Genomic DNA, 17,799 nt, shown 5'->3' with positions numbered 1-17,799 from the left:
ATACCATTAAGTGCAAGAAAAGGGCAATCCGCCCACCAGAGCTCATTCAGTCATGGCACTTCGCCGACTGCTGGGATAAAAACAAATGAGAGGGAGTGAAGGAGAGGCATAGGGGGCTAAAAAAAAATTAAAAAGAACATCAAAACGCTGACTGGCAGGTAGACTTTTAAAGACTAAGAGACACAGAAGAACTTAGTGAATGGGTGATGGAGAGTCAATCACACCCACCTGCACGTAAACCAAGGAAAATGCCCACTGGCTCTTCACCCAGCAAAAACAAGGGTGTCTCCAATGCAACCCCCACCCGAGCAGGTGGTAATCATGCTAATTCAATGAGAATTAAAGCACAAAGGAATGCCTGACTGAGTCAGACGAGTAACATGAAGGTGGGTCAGGAGGCAGACACTGCACAGGGATTAAGAAAGAAAGAAAGAAAGAAAGAAAGAAAGAAAGAAAGAAAGAAAGAAAGAAAGAAAGAAAGAAAGAAAGAATTACAGATCTGCACCACAAATGTGACCCGCTGGGTTGGTTGACTGGCTATTTTGAGCAGCTGTTTAAAGCTGATCCTCCAGCTAGGACGTTAGACATCTCAAGGTCTACGGTTCCTCCAATTAGCTGTGAACACCACGTCTCACTGAGATTGCACAGGTGGTGAAGCAGGTGAGGGTAGGGAAGGCTGTGGGGATCTGTGAATAATCGGGGTGAACTTCTCCAGGCTGGTGGTGAGGCTGTCCTCCTGGCACAGCAAGCAATCTTTGAACATTAGAACAATCTGGACGAGAGCAGGCCATTCAGCCCAACAAATCTCATAAGTACAGTCCACTTATTTCTTCCAAAAAAGCATCAAGTTGAGTATTGAAAGTCCCTAAAGTCTTACTGTCTACCACACTACTTGGTTGCTTATTCTAAGTGTCTATTATTCTTTGTGTAAAAAGAAAGAAAGAAAGAAAGAAAGAAAGAGTGTTCCTGTTCTGGAATTCATGCTTTTACATGATTTTGGAAGAAAAACCAATAAGAGAAAACAATATACTGTATATAAATATACATATATACTGTGGTCCCCAAGGGGGCGCTGTAGCTCCCCAAACTCCCAACACAAAGGCTCAGACACACATTCTGCAAGAAACAAAGGGCTTTATTATGTGAAACTCTTTTACAATGAAGCGTTTCCCACAACACAATCTATACTTCAACTCTTACAGTAGCAACGTTGTCATCTCTCCACTGCTTCTCCAACAAGCTCTGTCCTCCTCCTCCTCCTCCTTTTCCTGACTCTGCCTTTGGCAGCTTCTTATATGTAAATCTTTTGAGCACTTCCAATGTCCTGAATCTGTGTCTCAGAAGTACTGCCAGGTGAGACTGGATCTTGGCAAAGTAGCGTTTGCTATTTCCTACTGTGGAGCCTGGTGGCACCCACAATGCCCAAAATGACTTAGCCAATGAACTACCATTCCCAATGTGCCCTGTGGGAATCCGTAGAGTTGCCATAAGCCAGGGAGGCTGCCATCTAGAGTCTTGGGGGAGACAATGCCCTAAGCAAACTGTCTTCTCCTGTCTATATATATATATAGATATACTGTATATAGTGAACTACCACACAGACCACAAATTGCCAAAAAGTAGAACAGGGGCACCAAAATCAAAGGGGTGCATAAGGATGTAATGTAAATATCAGTCTATAGCAGCTCAAATACAAATGATTCTCCGATCTGGAGTAAAGGACACACTGGAGCTCTGGGCAGAATGAGACACCACCTTCCAGGGCTTGTCTTGTATTATCGAACCCAACTGAGAGGGGTAGCACCTGGTTGGGTCAGGTGGGGTTAGGTGTCCTCGAAGATGGATTTTTTGGAATTGCAGATAAAAGTGAAAATACAGTTAGTGACAGCACCCCATCTTGGCCTGAAGGAGTTTACCTTTGCAGAGCCAGGATGATCATCCCTGGCTTGCTTGTGTGACTATATATTATACACATACAGTATACATATACATATACCCACTGTATATACTGTATGTACACACAATACTTCACAAATGTCTTAAGCACTTGTGAAAAAATGCTTTAATGTAGCAATGCCTTCAGAATTAATGCTATAACTTCTTCTTTCGGATGCTCCTATTAGGGGTTGCCACAGCAGATCTTCTCTTAGGCCTTCCTCTTCTCCTCTTCCCTGGCAGCTCTATCGTTAGTATCCTCCTCCCAATATACCCCTCATCTCTTCTCTGCACATGTCCAAACCAACACAATCTCGCCTCTCTGACTTTGTCTCCCAACCGTCCAACTTGAGCGGACCCTCTAATGTCCTCATTTCTAATCCTGTCCATCCTCGTCACACCCAATGCAAATCTTAACATCTTTAACTCTGCCACCTCCAGCTCTCTCTCCTGTGCCACCGTCTCCTGCCCATATAACATCGCTGGTCTCACTACCATCCTGTAGACCTTCCCTTTCACTCTTGCTGATACCGTCTGTCACAAGTCACTCCTGACACTCTTCTCCACCCACTCCACCCTGCCTGCACTCTCTTCTTCACTTCTCTTCCACAATCCCCATTATTCTGTACTGTTGATCCCAAGTATTTAAACTCATCCACCTTCACCAACTCTACTCCCCTCATTATCACCATTCCTCTGACCTCCCTCTCATTCACACACATGTATTCTGTCTTGGTGGTCCTACTGTCCTTCACTCCTCTCCTCTCCAGAGCAGATCTCCACCTCTCCAGGGTCTCCTCAACCTCCTCCCTACTCTCACTGTTAATCAATAAACATCCTAAAAATTACAGTAATAAGAAAGAAGACCATCAATCATTTCAATGTGAGTCATTTGGCTTTATTTCCATCTCAGAGGAATGGCTTCTTGGTTAAACTCTTTCGAGGAGACCCCTTTAGATGAAACTTCTTCAGACTAGAATTGTAGAACTGGAGACTGTTCCTGTGAATTTTTTCTGTCAGTTCTGTGTTGGACAATTTTGGAAATCCCCAAATACACAGTAATATGCACATCAGATCTAATACATTAAGTAGGGCCACCTGCAAGCTTTGACAAGATGTGACCAGCAGAGGGCACACCCAGAGCACCTTAGTCAAACAGTCATAGACCCGCCTTAATTACACATTAATAACACCCACCTACCAATCAAAACTTCAGAAGACTTCTGACAGCAAACTGGATATCAGCCTTCTGTAGAGTTCACCCATCACACACACACACACACATTCAGTTACTAAACTCCAGACAGACAGCCCGCCAGCCCAAAATGGAATTATCAACCAAAGCTGCCCAAAGTTTTCTACATATTTTTCATTTGAATATCCACCATCATTAAACATCACAAAGTAAAAAAAAAAAAAAAGCATTGAATGCCCTGGAGGCACAAAAGCCCCCGTAGGTCCAGATGTACTGTAAGCTTGAACATGAGACCTCTCGGAGGTGCTAAAGCTAATTAGTTCTGTTCCGATGAAGTTCGAGAGAATTTCCGACTGAGTGTATATAAAAGGAAAGAATGGAAATTACTTTCGAGCTGATGGCTTTGTCAGGCTGAATGCATTCACTTAATGGCTCTGCCGTACACAGCAGCTGCGCTACTCCGAGTTCATACCCTGACAGGCAATGCGGTGGAAAAACAAACTCTTTGAAAAGCTAGCAATTCCTTATTAAGATGCTTAATGGGGAGACACGGAGGCCACGTGAGGCAGTTCAGAGAGCAATTAAAAGAGTGCAAAGACCGGGCTGAGCATCGACTTCCAGCTCCTGATTTCGGAAAATTTCAAATGAGGACATTATTATGTAATGAAGGCTGTGGTGTGTCTGCATCAAAGGATGGGAAGGATCACTGCGGGTGGCATGGTGGCATGGTAAACCGACATTAGGTACTCGTAGTCGACATGCTGGTCAGGTGCGAAGACCAAAAAGACTTTGACAAGACAGATAGATAGATAGATAGATAGATAGATAGATAGATAGATAGATAGATAGATAGATAGATAGATAGATAGACAGACAGACAGACAGACAGATAGATAGATAGATAGATAGATAGATAGATAGATAGATAGATAGATAGATAGATAGATAGATAGTAGGCAAGATTAAACATTTAGATAGACAGATAGATGTGTAAGGCTCTATAGATAGATAGATAGATAGATAAACACTATAGGTTGTGTAGTAGGCAAGATAGATAGACAGACAGACAGACAGACAGACAGATAGATAGATAGATAGATAGATAGATAGATAGATAGATAGATAGATAGATAGATAGATAGATAGATAGATAGATAGATACTGTCGGTGGTGTAGTAGGCAAGATAGACAGACAGACAGACAGACAGACAAATAGATAGATAGATAGATAGATAGATAGATAGATAGATAGATAGATAGATAGATAGATAGATAGATAGATAGATAGATAGATGTTTATTTTCCCACTCAGTAAATAAATATATAAATAAATAAACACCCACGTTTTGCTCTGAACACACACTGGAAAGACTATAATGCAAGAATATTAAAAATAGAAACTACTTCTGAGTGGCTGTCCCAGTCCAGGTGAGGCACTCTACACGTGTATTGCTGTTGGTACAAAGGACCCCCAGTTGCGTCTCATGACACTCTCCTGCTTTATGATTCAAATGGTTGAAGGTCCTCAGTGTTGTTGTGTCAGAGAGAGGACGTGCAGCGTTTTTCATAATGGCACTCCGTTTTGTTTTTATTCTCTCCACTTCTACCTCCAGGGTACCAGAGTGTGTCCTGAAACTGAACCTGCCCTTTTAAGTACCTTGCTGATTGGGGGTCCTCTCTTGAAGTGATGTTACCAGCCCTGTACACCCCACAGGCCATCACAGAGTTGTAGTTGAAGTGAAAGATGTCACTACTGACATTAAAGGAGCACAGACTCCTAAGGAGGAATAGTCTGCTCTTCCCTTTCTTCTATATTCCCTCTGTGTTTCGAGACCAGTCCAACTTGTCATTAATATGGACCCCAAAGTACTTGTAGGAATGGACCATCCTTAAATCCACTCCATAAATTATGGATTGTTACGGTCAGATGAGTCAGAGCATTTCTGAAACAGCAAAGCGTGTGAGGTGCTCATGGTCCACCATTGCTAGTACCTACTGACGGTGGTCCAGTGGTCCAAAAACACCAACAGGGTGTTAGGCTGCCAAGACCTAACAATGCGGGAGGTCAACGAAGGCTGCCCTGTCTGGTAGAGACCAACAGAAGGGCTACTGTGCACCAAGTGCAAGTCATTTTAATGATGAATGCTTATGGGTGTAATGTGTCATGACACATATCTTCGTGTGGGGGGGTGCCCATGCCAACCCCTGTCCACCCTTAAAAGGGTATACAATGAGCATGCAGGCATCGCAATTGGACCTTGGATCAATGGGAGAATAGATATGTGTGAATGAGTGGGCTGCGTTGAACTGGCACCTCACCTCCAGTGTTGTTTCATGTCTCGTGCCCAGTTTTTCCAGGACAGGCCCAGTACCCCACTAGCACCCCAAACTGGATTACACACCTCTGAGAACATTAGGTTATGCTGTGCCTTATTGCAAATATTTTCCCTTAATTAAACAGAAGGGTCTTAAAGCTTTGGCTGCGCTGCACCTCTGAAATGACACAACAGGCTCGCTTTTGCTGAATCAGGCGTGACATGCAAATGAAGGCTTTGAGTCGGCTGATCTGTCTGCACTTGCCTGCCCTGTTGGTCGCTTTTGTGTTTATTCACGTTACCAGGCATTGAGCTCCAAACACGCCACTTTAGACACCTCAAGTTATGTACGCGTCTTTGGATTAGCAGCACAAAAGCTGACGCCACGCATGCCTGTTTTCTTGTCACTTGTGTATTTGAAATCGTGGATGGAATTTCTTGGGGAGTAGAATTCATTTTCAGTTACCAGGATGTGGGAATGCAAATTGGAGCTCCTGGTGGAAAAGCCACACAGATGTGGGGGGAGTGGGGTTCAAACACAGAGGTCTACGAGACAGGAACGCTGATCACTGTGTCACCATGTCACCTCCGTGAAGGTTTAAAGAGAACAATGGATACATGATGAGGCCAATTCAATATTCTGAAGTGAGCTGGGTAACTAGAAATAACAGGGGCTAGACTGAGCTGAGTGGCCCCTCTTTGTTTGAATACGGACATGGGGAGAACATGTAAGCGAAACAAACATCTAAGGAGGTCAACATCGAAGCTGCCATGATTGAAGGGAGTCGGCACACACGATTCCACCTGTTGTTGTATAACGAGTTCTTCAATAAGGGCACAGCTGGAAATTTGAGAACGGCAAATTTCGCCCAAACGTTAGAAAAAACCGGGAACCAGAGACGCATTGAATAAGTGACCAGCTAGTGGGGTAGACAGCTGTGCTTCAACGAGCTTTTGAACTCAACTCAATGTTAATTTGGAGAATTTAGGTGAACAGGATTATTGAGCTTGTTGGGCTGAATGGCTTGTTCTCGTAATAATTCTAGTATCTCTTGAATTTCTTAAATTAATAATAATAATAATAATAATAATAATAAAACCTAAGCGTCTGGTGTATAAATTGTCACGCGTGTGTGCCAGAGGTTTGCCTTCCAGCCACATTCAAAGTATGCAATACCACTGTGGCTTGCAGACGATATCATCTCCTTTTTCTCCCGTAGACCCTGAGAATCCGCCCACAGAAGGATACTGACTCCGCCCCTTCTGGTCCCTCCGCCATAAAACCGAGACACTCCTGCCAAGGAGCGAGCCGACTACTGAATGAAGCTCCCATCCAAACACTGAACCCTCGAGAGACCATTAAACCATTCACCCTGAGTTTGTGTTGTTTTGCTGATCTTTACTGTTTTGTACTTTATCATGTCATTAAGTGCTTGTTTCTTTTTGAGGACATTATGTTTATTAAATGGGGAGACCCGGTTGGTGCCCCAACATTTCGTTTTCATGATTGTGCATTCCCTCAGTCAACACACACACATACACACACACACACACAGACACACATACTGTATATATAAATACATACACGCACACACATACATACATATATAGAGTATACACACACACACACATATATATATACACATATATAAATACATAAACACATATATATATATAAATACATACACACACACACATATATAAATACATACACACACATATATATTATATACAGTATACACACTGTCAGGGATGCCAGGGGCTATGACCCGGCCGGGACGCCAGGAGGGACGGAAGAGGTCAGAGCCCGGCCTGGATCACGTGGGGTGCGCCTTCCGGGTTGCTTTGGGAGCCACGGGTCAAGGGCTTGGAAGCTCTTCCCTGTAGGGGCCCGTGGCCACCGCCAGGAGGCGCCCAATGCCTTGGGATTTGTTCCCCAGCACTCCTGCCACACCAGGAAGTGCTGGGGGAAGACTAGGGCGGTGCCGGGAGCAGCGGGAGAACACCCGACACTTCCGCCACGCTGGGGCGTGGCCAGAAGATTGCCGGGAACACCTGGGGCTCATCCGGGTCCTCCATAAAGGGCCGTCTCCGTCATTCAGGGCTGGAGTCGGGTGGAAGGAGGACAAGCAGTGGAGAGTGGAGGCGGCCGAAGAAGGCATTGTGGCCAGGACTTTTGAGTGTTTGGGGTTTGTGCACGTGACTGGGTCTTTGTGACCATTGTTTGGGGGTCTTGGTGACCCAATATTGTAAATAATTTGTAAATAAACGTGTGGTGGTGTCATAACAACATGTCCGCCTGTCTGTGCCCGGGTACCGTTCACTTCTGGCGTAGTCGGCAGGATGCTCCGCCTGTTACAAGGCGGAGACCTGTACAAAAAAATATTGTTGTGGACGGCCCGGTGCAGCAGGGGACCCCACCCACGCATCACGCTGGTGCTGCGTGCACACAGCCCCGCGGTACAGGAACCCCACGGACCGCCAGGGGTCCGCAGGGAGGCCGTTATTCCCTGAAGCGGGCGGGCGGCGTGCATTGGAAGAGTGCAGCGGTCTCCACGCAGCGCGCCGTTGCTGGGCGCGGGGCGGCATGGCGTCCGGAGAGGCCACGCCGAGGACGTTTCCTCGGTATGGCGGGACCTGGGAGGTGAGTTCCCTGCCTATCGGCAGCGGCCCTTGGGGGCGGGCGTGTGTTTGTTTTCCAGGCAGGGACCTCCAGGATCCGCGTCAGTGGCGGGCGCATGCTGGTTTGCGGGCTCCGGCAGCACAGCGGCAGCCGCGAGGGCTGCGAAGGAGGAGACGCTGCAGCTCGAGGCGCTGGCAACAGCAAGGCTGCCGGCAAGCACGTCGCCGCCGCAGAAAGGGAGCCAAGATGGCCGCGGACCGGAAGTCCCTCCCCCTGACAGGCACGCGATTGGACGGTGTGTCTTGCGTGCCCGCCGATGACTGTAGAGAGGCGGGACCAGGGAATGTCCATCACGGGCAGGGGGGTGACCCGATTGGACCGGAAGAGGGTCAGAGCCCGGCCTGGATCACGTGGGGTGCGCCTTCCGGGTTGCTTTGGGAGCCACGGGTCAAGGGCTTGGAAGCTCTTCCTGTAGGGGCCCGTGGCCACCGCCAGGGCGCCCAATGCCTTGAGGATTGTTTCCCCAGCACTCCTGCCACACCAGGAAGTGCTGGGGGGAAGAAGTGAACGGTACCCGGGCACAGACAGGCGGACATGTTGTTATGACACCACCACACGTTTATTTACAAATTATTTACAATATTGGGTCACCAAGACCCCAAACAATGGTCACAAAGACCCAGTCACGTGCACAAACCCCAAACACTCAAAGTCCTGGCCACAATGCCTTTCTTCGGGCCGCCTCCACTCTCCACTGCTTCGTCCTCCTTCCACCCGACTCCAGCCCTGAATGACGGAGACGGCCCCTTTTATGGAGGACCCGGATGAGCCCCAGGTGTTCCCGGCAATCTTCTGGCCACGCCCCAGCGTGGCGGAAGTGTCGGCTGTCCTCCCGGCTGCTCCCCGGGCACCGTCCTAAGTCTTCCCCCCAGCACTTCCTGGTGTGGCAGGAGTGCTGGGGAAACAAATCCCAAGGCATTGGGCGCCTCCTGGCGGTGGCCACGGGCCCCTACAGGGAAGAGCTTCCAAGCCCTTGACCCGTGGCTCCCAAAGCAACCCGGAAGGCGCACCCCGTGATCAGGCGGGCTCTGACCCTCTTCCGGTCCCTCCTGGCGTCCCGGCCGGGTCATAGCCCCTGGCATCCCTGACAACACACATACATGCGCATATTCATACATATATACTCACATACACACATATATATGTATACAGTATATACATATACACATACATGCACACACACACACACATATATACATATGCATAGAAGCCTGTTCACAATTTAATATTTGGATAGTTACCTACCAGGTAATGCTTGTGGCTCGGCAGCCAGTTGGCATACATCAGCCACACCTTCTCAATCTAAGAAGCAGATCATAGGCCGATATATACAAAAAAAAATGATATATATATATATATATATATACACAGTATATATATATATATATATATATATATATATATATATATATATATATATATATATTATAGAGTACACTGTGGCAGACGGCTGGGTATCCTGCTCAGCCGGGACGCCCGGAAGGACCGGGAGAGGTACAATACCTCCCCTGGGCCATGAGAGGGCAGCCACCCTGGTGTGTATGGGGGTCACGGGACCAGAGCACAGAAGGGAGCCTTGGAATGCAGCACTTCCACCACAACCAGAAGTGCTGCCAGAGGAGGTTCCAGATACAGGTGGAAGAGGTGCTTCCGGGTGCTCATGCGGCACTTCTGCCACACCAAGAAGTGCTGGCGGAAGTTCATCACGGAGCACCTGGAGCACATCCGGGGCATTATAACAGGGGCCACCTCACTCCATGGTACGAGCTGAAGTCGGGAGGGAGAAGATGGAGCTTGAGAGGAATGGAGTAGAGGCGGCTGAAGTATTGGAAGAATAAAGGAAGAAGGGAGTGAGGTTGGCTGGAAGGACATCGTGAGGTGTCGTGTAAAAAGAAAACAATAGTGTGTGTATGGGAAATTGGTGTCTGTCTGTCTGTGTACGGGGGGCTGTCTTTCCACAACACACATATATACAGTACATACAATATGTATGTGTGTGTATATATATATATATAGATAGCTATATATACTGTATATACATATTGTCATAGAAGACACAGGTTGGTAGTTGGCTGACAACCCAGCCAGGGCAGATGATTCCTTACCCTTATTGGGTATTTGTATTATCATTATTCATTTTTTGACCTTTCTTCTACATGCTTTTCCTATTTTTAAAACTTTCATCCTAACGTCAGCAACCAGACGGACACACAGATACACAGACACGCTTCACGTTGACAAAAACAGAGACAGTGTGAGTGTGACACAGTTTGCCTGAGGTGGTCCGATTCATACTGCAATCATAAGAAACGCATGGTTGTGAGTTTAGCTAAAGAAATGTTTTGTAACAATAAACATGCAAAAGAAAAACACTATTGCTCCATCTCAGTGGAATTCGTTATTTATTTATGCTATTCCAACATTCTGGAGACAAATATGTATGAAGACAAACTGAAACAAACCTCTTCCAGATTTGTTTCATGGAGCAAAAAAATTAAAAAAAATAAGGTAGCAGAAAAAGGCAGCAGGGAGGACTGCTTGATAAATCATTGGAATGCCACTTGATGGAAATGAGGAGACGTGGCATGCACCTTCACCACACTGACCCCAGAGAGATGTGAGAATCTGGGTGAAAATGAAAAGAGGGCAGCAGAAACGAATGGACAGCATCTGTCTGGTGGGGGTACGTGTAACTGTTCATGGGAGCAAAATCAGACGTGACAAGTGCAGTGAATGAATGCCAGAGCGTGGGATACGGAGCAGGGCAGCAAATGTGAAATCATTCAGACGCAAATGTCCAGTCTGGCAACTGAGAGCTCTGAATCTCTCTGTGAATGGCAGGATTAAAATGAGCCATTTCTAGAGCTAGTTAGATCAAGTGATAGATGGTATAGTAGGCAGGATTAAACATTTAGATACAGTGACAAGAAAGGCATTTTAAAATAGATAAACAGACAGCAGATCTAAAAGGCACATTATGAGAGACAGAGAGATAGAAAGATAAGAAAGAAGACAAAGGACAGAGTTATATGAAAGGAGCTCTACGAGATGGACAGATACAAATAATTAACGGCCAAATCGTGGACTGCTGGTCAGAGCTTAAATCTACAAGCAGAGCAACATTTAACTCAACAGAGTGGACCTGCGCTCCTCGGTACCTACAGGTTTACTCGAGACACACTCGCTCAGTAGAGGGCATCATTCTCAACAACTAATAAAGTGCATTGCAGTTTTCTGATTCCAACAGATGGCATATACAATAAAGGAAATATTACACAGAAAAATAGGAAATGAAAAGAGGCGAACAGAGGAAGTCTGAATAGGAAGATGGCATCATCCTTCCCTAATTTATCTATCTTTATCAATCTATCTTGCCTACTACACCACCTACAGTATCTATCTATCTATCTATCTATCTATCTATCTATCTATCTATCTATCTATCTATCTATCTATCTACAGGGTGTTTCAGATCTAATTATGCAATTATGAAAAGGCAAGCACATCGCACCCACTATTCAACTGACAACCGTTTCCCCGCCATTTTGGAATGCAGTGCAGGTGCTGCCATCTATCGGCAACAAAAATATTTTTTTGTGAATTCTGTATGTAATAAACCTAATAAATTAGAGCGTAATGAAAATTGCATAATTAGATCTGGACCACCATCTATCTATCTATCTATCTATCTATCTATCTATCTATCTATCATATAGTGCCTTATCTATCTATCTATCTATCTATCTATCTATCTATCTATCTATCTATCTATCTATCTATCTATCTATCTATCTATCATATAGTGTTTCACTGTCTATCTGTTGATCTCTCATATTGTGCCTTTCACTATTCATCAATCTGGTACCTACAATACCATCCATCCATTTTCCAACCGGCTGAATCCTAACTACAGGGTCACGGGGGTCTGCTGGAGCCAATCCCAGCCAACACAGGGCACAAGGCAGGAATCAATCCCAGGCAGGGCGCCAACCCACCGCAGGACACACACACGCACACACTAGGGACAATTCAGAATCGCCAATCCACCTAACCTGCATGTCTTTGGTCTGTGGCAGGAAACCGAAGCACCCGGAGGAAACCCACGCAGACACGGGGAGAACATGCCTCCTTACTGCAAGGTAGCAGCGCTACCACTGCGCCACCGTGCCGCCCTACCTACAATACAGTGTCTTTTATATCTTTCAATGCCTTCTGTGATTTCATCTCACAAGTCAGCCTCTTCATCTTCTGAGCTGCTGTTTTTCAGCCCCACCAGGTTTATTGTATTCACGTGTCTAAAGCAGGCTGAGAGGAGGTGACCCTCCAAGACAGTCAGGGTGGGATGGTATCGTCCTCCCCTAATTTACTACCACAAAGGCTGTGGGTGTTGCTGGTCCCAGTCCGCTTTGCTCTCCCCCTCCCTATACCCCTGTACCCCTCAGTCCCCTGAAGAAGCTCAGATGAGCATGTGGAGGAGATGACAGTGTTCCATAGAAGGTTCTGCGCGCACACACACACACACACACACACACACACACACACACACACATACGGTGTGTCGCCATGCTCCTCTGCCATTCTTTTTTTACTTTACAGTTCCAGCTTAAAGAGAAGTTCTGCCCATTGGCACACTGCGGCTGAAGATGTAAACAAGGCGCACGCAGCACAGATAAGAACAAAGTGATTTTGAATTTTATTTTTTTAGTCATTTTTTCACTTAAGTGTGCTCAGCATGTTAATGAGAGTCATCAGCCCACCTGTTTGTTCAACAGGAAACAGCAAGTCCACAGACTGTGAGCTCCAAGTCCAAGGATGGCACTGACCTGGACGGGTGCTGATAGTGCGGTTGGAACTACTGGGGGCCGAGGTCAGCTATCCGTGGTCTTCCAGACACCGCCAGCAGTAGGGGAATTGTGGAGAAATGAGGCAGAGAAAAGCAGGCAGATGGTGCCAGTGAGGATTGGCGCATGGGCATTCAATTGTTAAAGCGGGTACAGAACGAGTGCAAATGGTGGCAGAAGCACAACTTTCCAAAATACTCTCTCTTTAAATGCGCAGTGGCAAGACAAAGAACGAGGAAGTGAAATGTCAAAAGGGTCTTTGCCGGGCGGTGCACCCCTGCCGCTCCATGATGGACAACCCCGCCGCACGGCACACTCCCCGGACTGAGGTAGCGATGGCACTCGCTTTGTTTACGCATTGAAGGGAACCAAACAAAGACAAAATGATCCTTTAAATTATCGCATCTGATTTGCTATTATCAGTGGCATCGGGCCGTCTGCATAGCACACAAATCCACAAGGGATTATTAGCAAGGCTGGCGAGGACATTTCTGAAAAAAAACAAAGCAAAACATCGGATTCCTTTGTCTTCTGTAAACAGCACAGGGGGAAAATATTTGTCATCCACTTCCTCGTGTGCTGGGTGATTTTTCCAATTAATTTTTCTTTGACTACGTTACTCACACAATGAAAAGGTCAGGATGCAAAATTGCAGAATTATGCTGCGTGTCTCTTCTCCCTGCTGCAGCATGAGGTGCTCCGCATGGCATCTTCTCTTCTAACTTCTCATCCTCGAATTGCATTGCCCTCATCCTTCTTATCGGGTTGCCTTGTGTCCCATACTGGTGGGATTGCAGAGACAGGCTTTAGCACAAAAAGGGGGAAACACAATGGATGATGAAGTTTAAATAGAAAAGGGCTCTGCCATGATGTGCACCCCCCCTGCTTCATGATGGACAACCCATCATGGAGGACCTGAAGATGGCTGAACCATTAGGATCTGCGGACCACCACCTCGTAGACCTGGCACTGTTCTTTCTGGCAGAGGGCAAACTCTAAAACAAAAAATACGCACCAAGGCCTCAGTCAGATAAACCAGGATACGTCTCGAAGTGTGGAGACAATGGAGGAGATGTGGGGAAGGTTTGAAAGAGTTTTAATGTCGAATGCCGGACAAGCGCATCCCAAAATTTACAAGCCATAAGAAATGAAAGAAAACTCTGAGGCGGATAAACAAGGAGCTAAAAAAGGAACGTGACAAATGAAAAAAGGCAGCTGGAAAAGTCCTCCACCTCCAGCCCTTAGCGAGCGGCCACCGCGTTCACATTAGGAAATAAATTAAGGGTCACTTATCCTGGTGTATGCTTCACTCGTTCCTAATTGTCATTATTAGGATACAACGAAGGCAACAAATTCCAACAAAATGACTTAATTCTTAGGAAAACCACAAAAAACAGCTAGATAACATGAAACAACATTAAGACCACAAACATTTCTAAATTTATTACGAAAGCAAGTCTCATCATACGCCGGTTATTTTCTAAATGTAGAATAAAAAAAAAATAACAAAAATATGACCAGCTAATTAAAACAATGAGATCAGTCAGAGGAAAACAAGATTGGGAAACTGACGGGAAGAAAAAGTCTGCAGCCAGAGGGATCTGCAAGGACTAGGACTGGAAACCACAGAACAATATGGTGCCCTTCACTATCTACTATTTACAGTAGCGCCTTTCTAGTCTGTCTATCGTCACACATACACGATTAGGAGAAGCCTTCACTTACACCTGCAAAGTAAGAATCTATCTATCTATTATATAGTGCCTTTCATTATCTATCTATCTATCTATCTATCTATCTATCTATCTATCTATCTATCTATCTATCTATCTATCTATCTATCTATCTATCTATCTATCTATCTATCTATCTATCTGAATTTTTAAGCTTGCCTACTACACTATCTATCTATCTATCTATCTATCTATCTATCTGAATTTTTAATCTTGCCTACTACACTATCTATCTATCTATCTATCTATTATATAGTGCCTTTACTGTCTGTCTATCTATCTATCTATCTATCTATCTATCTATCTATCTATTATATAGTGCCTTTACTGTCTGTCTATCTGTCTAGCTATCAATCTATCTATCTATCTGAATTTTTAATCTTGTCTACTACTCTATCTATCTATCTATCTATCTATCTATCTATCTATCTGTTACCCAGCTGGGACACTCTCAGGATGGAAGGACCAGGGGGAGAGAACCTGCACAGGGCACACACACCATTATCTCCCCCAGAGTGGTAGATGGCAGCCCCCCCTGGTGGTAGTAGTGCCTTGGATTCCCACAAGGCAGTAAGAGCCATGGAGTTCTTGGACTCAGCCCTGTTGGGTTCTGTGGATGCCGCCAGGGGGTGCTGCAGGGACTAGAGAGCCCTACTTCATGGGGTTTCTGTCTCACCAAGAAGTGCTTCAGGACCATGTCTATATGGTGGGAGATAAAAGGAGTTGCCTGAATCACATGGACGAGCCAAAGTTGGGAGGAAAGTAGAATGAGGAGGCGGTGATAGAGAGAAAGAAAGACCAAGAGTTGTTGCATTGTGCTGTGCTTATTACATATACTTGTGGCTGTGGTGGGAAATGCTTGTTGAAGAAGAGTTTCCCACGAGTAAAGACTCAGCCTTTTACACTTGTGATGGGTGCTTGGGGAGCTGGAGCGCACCTAATTGTCCACACTACCTAATAGAGCAGCTCCATCTAATATAGTGCCTTTCACATCAATCAGTCTATCTAAATATCTATATTAATATATTCTGGATGTTGTGAAGATGCTTTGATAACAGCAAACCTCAGCCAGAGAAGCAAAGGAAATAAATGGAACAAATCAAAATGCTCTCAATCAGACAAAGAGATGAGAGAAATCAGTGAACTCAAAGCAGACAACAACTGGATGGCAAAGTCAAAACGAGAGAAAGCGTTTAACTGTAGGACCCTGATGATTTAGTTGCAGTACCTGCAGGCGGCCAGGCTTTGATGTATCCCGTACAGTGGACAACAGAATATTGGGCTTCTCCTTCCTTTGAGGGTCCTAAGCCATTTCTAAAAAGAATTAAAGAAGAGAAAAAAAAACATTTAATGATATAGCATGAAACAGGAGTGTAACTAGAGTTACAAGAAGCTCCACATGTGCAGCATTAGAGGAGGCTGCTATGGCGAGCACTGAACTGTCAAACATACCGGACCCTCACTACAGCAGGTCAGAGCAGGGATAGCGGGCTGGCCGGCCGGCCCTCCCTTCCAGCTGGAGGGTCTGGTTTTAATCCACTTTTGCTTACAAGTGGAATTCATTTCTTCTTAGCTCATCTACAGGGTTATACTGTTCACATTTCCAAAAAAAAGAAAAAAAAAAAAACCCCGAGTTCCCATAAGCATGAAAAAAAAAAAAAAACAGAAAAGAAGAACGTCTCAGTACCGGTATCTCTTCCTCATGCTGGAGAGCCGATTCAAGGAGATGTGGTCCATGGGGGCAGTGCCACACCTGAAAGAAATGACACAAAGACACACTCGAGCATTTGGTGCATTCTTAACCTGGTAGGGTTTAACATTTTATTTAATTTATTTAAAGCAAAGAACATTTCATACAAGCAAGTCAAACTTAACAGAACTAAGTTCAAGTCAAATCAACTCCCACCTATGAGAAAGAGAGCTACGCCAACAGAGTAAAACGTTAATAGTAGGAAAAAGAGATAGATAGATAGATAGATAGATAGATATGAAAGGCACTATATAATAGATAGATAGATAGATAGATAGATAGATAGATAGATAGATAGATAGATAGATAGATAGATAGATAATGAAAGGCACTATATAATAGATAGATAGATAGATAGATAGATAGATAGATAGATAGATAGATAGATAGATAATGAAAGGCACTATATAATAGATAGATAGATAGATAGATAGATAGATAGATAGATAGATAGATAGATAGATAGATAGATAGATGTTTCAAATTCCAAAAACATTTCCGCCAGTGAGAAAACTGTTGGGACAAGTGCAGTCATTCACATGAAGAGTACTTTGGAGGAGACTAAAGTTTCAGTAAGTAAAAATGATTATTTTTTTTTTTTTAATTCCAGTTATGTTTGGGTACCCCCTTGTATACAGCAACACCACACTGACACCAAGAGAAGTGTACTGAAGCAGAGCGGATGCATCAGAGAGAGGGCAGGGAGCTGCGCTCTCAGGACACACACCGGCTCAGCCCTCTTGTTTTTTCTTTAATACTTTCAGGAGCTCAAGCATTTGATCTTGGAAGCAGCTGATGGCTTTCTCTTCGTGGTGGCAGCCGAGATGGGCAGAGTGACCTCCGTGTAGGATTCTGTGACCCTCGTAACTCAATCAATACTCTCACCCCCTGACCACCTAATATCTAACGTGTGGTGAGTGCATTGCCACAAAATGGCTGCCATCACATCATTCAGGTGGATGCTGCACATTAGTGCTGGCTGATGTGGTCCTCCTCTGACTAAGCACTTTGAATAGTAAGAAAATATTATTATTCATATTATTAATAATAATAATAATAATAATAATAATAATAGTAGTAGTAGTAATAAATATTACTATTATTACTAATATATTAACCATAATATATCATTATGTATTATTATTACTACTATTACTATATTATTAGTAGTACTATTATTATTATCATTACTGCTATTATTATTATTATTACTATTATTATTATTATCATTATTAAAACACAGCCAGGGGAGTGAACTGTAAAACCTTCATGTTGGGTTTTCTCTTCAAGGGGTACTTCTGCTGCGACTCCCTGCCTTGTGATGAAGAACTGGCATCGAACCTGCTG

General features: G+C 44.7%; 1 protein-coding gene across 3 annotated transcripts in view; it reads right to left on the bottom strand.

The window, feature by feature from the left end:
- The window catches only part of arnt2 (aryl-hydrocarbon receptor nuclear translocator 2), a 209,194-nt gene that overhangs the window by 100,892 nt on the left and 90,503 nt on the right, over window positions 1–17,799 (bottom strand). For all 3 annotated transcript variants that reach the window (XM_039772743.1, XM_039772744.1, XM_039772745.1), the window contains exons 7-8: window positions 16,390–16,455; window positions 15,931–16,016 (exon numbers count right to left, since the gene is read on the bottom strand). In XM_039772743.1, coding sequence (XP_039628677.1) covers window positions 15,931–16,016; window positions 16,390–16,455 — 152 coding nt within the window. The remainder of the gene's footprint in view (window positions 1–15,930; window positions 16,017–16,389; window positions 16,456–17,799) is intronic.

Source organism: Polypterus senegalus, chromosome 12 (assembly GCF_016835505.1).
Source record: "Polypterus senegalus isolate Bchr_013 chromosome 12, ASM1683550v1, whole genome shotgun sequence".
NCBI lineage: Eukaryota > Metazoa > Chordata > Cladistia > Polypteriformes > Polypteridae > Polypterus > Polypterus senegalus.
The sequence above is the reverse complement of the archived record's forward strand: the minus strand, read 5'-3'. Positions and strand labels throughout refer to the sequence as shown.